This window comes from Poecilia reticulata, linkage group LG12 (genome assembly GCF_000633615.1).
Source record: "Poecilia reticulata strain Guanapo linkage group LG12, Guppy_female_1.0+MT, whole genome shotgun sequence".
NCBI lineage: Eukaryota > Metazoa > Chordata > Actinopteri > Cyprinodontiformes > Poeciliidae > Poecilia > Poecilia reticulata.
Genome location: NC_024342.1, coordinates 21,294,051 through 21,299,976, shown reverse-complemented (window position 1 = coordinate 21,299,976; position 5,926 = coordinate 21,294,051). Strand labels below are relative to the sequence as shown.

The following is a 5,926-nucleotide window of genomic DNA, read 5'->3' as shown; positions in this document are numbered from 1 at the left end:
CTGCCTCATAGTTTCTGGAAACATCTTGGTTTCTGCATCAGATCAGAACAAAAGCCATAAAGAAAATGAACCGAAATATAAAGTGCTCTTTAAAACAATGTTGATGTGAATTATTAATTTGATTGGATCTTTGTCTTAAAGGTCASAGTTTTATCTGCTGAGTGACATTTCAGTCGTTTTCATGACGCGTCCTTAATCTGTCCGTCCGGGCCGGTCGGGCTCCACAGGTTGCTGCGTTGCGGCGCTCCGTCTTTCCTCTTAATACATTCCTTCCTTCATGGATAATGTCATTTCTGCCAGAATTCCTTTTTATCCCGCTCCATTTCTCGTTTTTATGAAGATTCAGCCGAGCGCCGCTGTCCTCCGCTGGGCTTTTATTGGGTTATGTTTTGGAGTAGGTTGGCCCACAAATAGGATTTAGATGCAATGTCATTATAATAGATCTGCTGGTTGCGAAGGAAGCCGATCGATTGGCTTCAAAAATCAATCGGTGGCTCCGCGGAGCAGAGCGGCTGCAGGTTCGGTCCGGAGGAAACCCGACCGGCCGCCGRAGCTCCGCTGGAGAACTTCAGACTAAAGTTCATCTGAGACGAAACGATTCGGCATCAGGGCCGAAATGTCAAGTTGGAAGAACAGAAACATTATTTAGCTTTTTATTTTTACCTGCTAAGTGAAAACAGAAACTAAACACGCAATATTTTAGTGAAATGAGAAGAAAATTCTGATTATTGCTTTATTTTGACGGGTTTATTTAACTAAATCTTTGCATTTTAGTGAGATTTTCTCRTCTCGTTTGTAGAAAAAGGCAATTTTGCAATTGTGTCTTTTCCTATTAATTAAAAAACCCAATTAAAATCACATGTGAATAAGTTTCTTCACACAATAAGTTGTTGATTCACTTCCTTCTTTGTCTTTGTCACTTCTGTCAGTAGTAACATCCGGGTTTTGATCATACGACTTGTGTGATCAGAAAAGTGTGGAGAAAACACAAATTTAGTCGCAGAATGTAAAAAAAAAAGTGTTTTTAGTTGAGCAAAATACACAAATTTAGCAAAATGYTAACAGCAAAATTAGTGGGGGAAAAAATTCCACTGCAGTTCTGAGAAACATTAATTTTGGTGTGGAGGAAAATTTGCCTCATTCCTGCACAAAAACAAGTTTTTTCACAATTTCCATGTTTCCATTAAGCAAAATTCTGTTCATAATCCCATTTCGTGACATTTCTTGGTGTTTAGAGGCATCGTTTCCTGGCATCTCTCCATCTTTATCTGTGTCTGAACATCGTGAATTCGCTCATCAGGACTGTTTGCTTTGTGAATCAGTCGGTCAGAAGCTCTTCAGTCTTTAGTGTCTTTATTCTTCACTTTCTCTGTAAATCTGAACTTTTTAGGGATTCTGGCTGGGAGTCCATCTGTAATTCTGTTATCTACTGGCCCGGTCTGGCCGGAGGGGGTGGATGCCACATGTAATCCATTTATCAGCTGCTGGGCCTTCATCCAAATGACAGCTGGCTTTTAGCAATCTCATTATGAAGAGCAGAGGTATGGAAATATGTGGGCAGGGAGACGACTGAAAAATGAGCAAARAACAGGAAAGATAGTGTATGAAACTCCTGGAGGCCGGAGCTGGCCTTCGTCCTGCTCTGGCCTTCGTCCTGCTCTGGCTTTCGTCCTGCTCTGGCCTTCGTCCTGCTCTGGCTTTCGTCCTGCTCTGGCTTTCGTCCGGCGCTGGCCTTCGCCCNTGGTTTGTGTCTGTATTAGAAATGGGTCCAGTTGACCCAGTTCTATAGAACCAAACATGAATTAATGAATCTTTTACAGCTGAAACCAAAAGTTTACATACAGAAAGAAAAATAACGTTTTTCAGACCAAACTTCTATCTGTTCTAGTTCCTCTAGTTCTAGTTCATTTAGTTCTAGTTCATCTAGTTCTAGTTCCTCTTGTCGTAGTTCTTTTACGTCTCCTGGTTGCAGTTCCTTCGTTTCTCCACTGAGCCCAGGTGGCGCTGCAGCAGCTGCAGGAACAGGAAGTGGTTTCTGGCTGATCAAAGTTTCTCTCGGTCAGTTTGATCCTCAGCGGCCTGTAGCCTCCTGTGAGGCAACATGGGGTTTTGTTTACAGGATGGACATGAATGTGAGGGTCTCTGGGTGTCCGTCTATGTCTTCCTGTGTGAGTGACCTTTGACCCTGCAGCCTGGACGCCTCCTCTGCTGCTGTATTGTTGTGTGGAGCATCTGCCTTCCAGGTTACGCTGAGCGCTCCCGATCAAGCAGCGGTTCTGTTCGATTAGCCGCCTCCGCGTGCTTYCAGCCTGYTGCGGCTAATTAGACACGGCCACCATGTTGCAGGCGCCGCTAACGGGCCGGTTCCTACCGACCCGTCCGTCCTTTGTGTTCTGTCCCTTTAAACGCCTCCAGGAGAGCTGAAAGGTCAGCCGGGCTCTGCTTGTTGTCTGACAGAGAAGCTGCTGCCTCGACTTTCCAGAAGATGACAGGGTGGGAATAATTCAGGGATGGAAAGTCTGGAGTTTGGCTTAAACATTTTCCATGTCAAACTAAATACTAATCAGACTCATAGCTTAACTCTGATTAGCTAATCAAATGAAACTTATGGCTAATCAGTGAAATAAACAGCTAATCAGATAAAAGCTAGCAACTAATTTGGGTTAAGCTAAAGGCTAATCAGACTCATTGTAACAACAACTACAAGTTAAGCTAATCGCTAATCAGAACCAGAAGAGTCAAAGCTAGTAACTAATCTGAGTAAAGATAGCGGCTAATCAGAGTAAAGCTAACGGCTAATCAGAACCAGAAGAGTCAAAGCTAGTAACTCATCTGAGATAAGCTAGCGGCTAATCACAGTAAAGCTAACTGCTAATCAGAACCAAAAGAGTCGAAGCTAGTAACTCATCTGAGTAAAGCTAGCGGCTAATCAGAGTAAAGCTAACGGCTAATCAGAACCAAAAGAGTCGAAGCTAGTAACTCATCAGAGTAAAGCTAACGGCTAATCAGAGTAAAGCTAGCGGCTAATCAGAGTAAAGCTAACGGCTAATCAGTACCAGAAGAGTCAAAGCTAGTCACTAATCTGAGTAAAGCTAGCGGCTAATCACAGTAAAGCTAACGGCTACTCGGTAAAATCAACAGCTAATCAGAACCCAGAACCATTCCAGAGAGAATTAACTGGAAACATTTCTAACGATGTGAGCAAATGCTACAACATGCTGCTTTTGTTTTTCTGCATCATTTTTAGCTTCATAAATAAAAACTGTGTTGATAAATTAACATTTTACGGTTTTTCCTCCACTTCGTCTTTCTCATGCGAACATCATCATCATCATCATCATCTCCAGTCTTTAAGAGGTTTTCTTCCAGGATTGCCCTGGATTGATCTCTTTCCCCACAGCATCATGCTGCCACCACCATGCTTCATTTAAAAGTTGATGTTTTTCTTCTGGTTTCTTTCCKTCGTTTTCCAGTAATCTGTCTGCTGGTGGTTCTGGTTTGTTTTCCGTGCTAACGGCTAACTGGAGGTTTGATCTGCAGCGTTCCAGGCGAAGCTGCAGCTTCGGTTTCATCAGTGTGAAACGGGGGGGAGGCGGAGGAGGGGTGCAGGGTAAGTGGGAGGGTGGGGGCGTGATGGCGTGCTCCAAGGTCAAGCTTGTCATGTCAGCCATGACACATTGCTCCCAGCATGCCTTGTTAACCTCCTGGACCTCCTCCTCCTCCTGTCTGCTGTTTAAAACATTCACTTCCTGATGCTGTGAGCGCGGCGGCCCTCGGATCGCTCCGCTTCCACGKCCCTTTCATTTCACAGCCTCTGTGAAATGAAAAATAAATCATCTGGAACAACAAAAGGAGAGAAAAAACAAAACATGAAAGTCTGACTGCAGGTGGTTCAGCGTTGGAGAAGCTTCTGGGAAAATTACAAGTAATAGAAACGGTAATTAATGTAATCATTAAAATACCACTGAATAATTTAATTCTCTCCTGCAGTTTATCTGTAAAATGTTCTTCAAACAAAACTTTAAAAATATAAAAAATATCAACGTCTAGATCCCCAAACATTACAAATRACAAACATGGTTGTTTGAAATAAACACCCCGTTTAATCCACTTTAATCCAACTCTAGTTCGTTTGTGGAGGTGTGAATGCGAACTCTAGTCAGGAAGTGGAYTACAGTGCAAGGCATTCTGGGTAAAAACAACCAGAACAGACGTGCTAGCCTAGCGCTGGTGGGAGAAATGGCTCCAGTTTTTTTWAACTAAAAATCTGACGCCTTCATTTCTGTTTCCATTTGGCGAAGAAGGAAGTTACACTCAGCTTCATGTCGWTTCCTTCAGTGGTTCTTGGTGCGGCGCCCCCACAGGCCAGGAGGGGAACAGGCTGGTTTGACTCAGCAGAAAATGAGACGAACGTTTCATCCCAGGTGGAGCCGAGTCCAGCCTGAATATCTGAATATCTGTCCATGTTCTTGTTCTGCCCTGTTAATTAGAGCGTCGTTGGAATCGGACCTTTCTGCTGAGTTTCCCTGGTGGAACCGGTTTTCCTTCTGCTCAGTCCCAGCCGGGCATCCGTTACCTTTTAATTAAGTCCAATTACGTTTTTATCACGTTAATGTTCCAGACGAATAATCAGCAATCAGGCGGCGTATTGGTCTTCTGTCAGTGTGTGTGTGTGTGTGTGTGTGTGTGTGTGTGTGTGTGTGTGTGTGTGTGTGTGTGTGTGTGTGTGTGTGAGTGAGTGAAGTCGTTACTGTCTGCAGAGTCTGCAGGTTAATTGGAACATGAAGCTCTGTGTTAACCAGGATTTATCAGTGTAATTACACTCTCTGTAATTAGACGTGTTTTGTTGTGAAATTGTTTGTGATGTTTTACTTACTGATGTCTTTTCTTCTCTTTGTTAAATTTCTGGAGGAAACACACTTCAGCGTGTCCAGCGGAGTGTTTGCACTCATTTATCGGAGTGTGTGTGTGTGTGTGTGTGTGTGTGTGTGTGTCTCCCCACAGATTGGAGCGGGGTTGACTCTGTTACCTTTAGCCGCTCCGTTATCATTCATTAGCCTCAGCTGCTAATTAAAATCCGCTCTTAATTGGCAATACGAAGATAATTCTGTCATTTATTCTCTGGATAACTGGAGGCCCAATAAACCTTTATTAGCTGCTTAGCCGGAGCAGTTAGCCTTTTAATGACGAGGTTTTGCTCTCACACACCTGCTGCTTTCATGTCCTAACCAAAGGCTTTCGGCTCGTTTTCCGCAGCTGGAGCGGCAACAGAGACCCCGCCTCCAGCCCCGCCCCCTCCAGAGGCTCAGCCAATGGAAGCCAAGGCTCCMGAGGAGGAGATGGACGTGACCGACGACGACATCACAGCAGGTACCGGCAACGAAACGACAGCAATCGGGTTAAAACGCAACAACCTGGTTGTTTATGTACAATGTAGAGGTCAGGCAGAGGTCATTTATCTGCTGTCAAGCTAGTAAAACTTCACATTTCACTGTTACTCTGTGGTCACCAAACATAACAAATGCTAAACTGAGCTAAACCAGCAACACTGAGCTAAATTAAACTACAATTTGAAAATATTAGGCTGACTTTAAGCTAACGTAGCAAACCTGGAAAACCAGGATGAATTAAACCAGCTAGCATATGCTAAGYTAATCTACGCTCAGCTAACCTGAACTAAGCTAAAGCTAATGTCCTYCCAGTGGTCTGATACAAATTAAGCTAAACAAAAATCTAAAATAATTTCTGCTAATGGACTTTTTGTCATTTTACAGTTAAAAATGAAAGTTTTATTCCATAATCTGTGATAATATTTCATCAGTTTGGATGAAATATTTCATTTTCTGCTCACCCTGAACTTTCTCTGCTCTCCCTTTTGGAATCAGTTTGAAATGCAAGGAAAGACTGGAGGCTGCAGCATCCAGAG

General features: G+C 43.5%; 1 protein-coding gene across 1 annotated transcript in view; it reads left to right on the top strand.

Moving 5' to 3' along the window:
- Window positions 1-5,926, top strand: part of wdr7 (WD repeat domain 7) — an 84,676-nt gene that overhangs the window by 36,610 nt on the left and 42,140 nt on the right. The window contains exon 20 of the mRNA XM_017307727.1: window positions 5,257-5,370. Within this exon, the coding sequence (XP_017163216.1) occupies window positions 5,257-5,370 (114 nt within the window). The remainder of the gene's footprint in view (window positions 1-5,256; window positions 5,371-5,926) is intronic.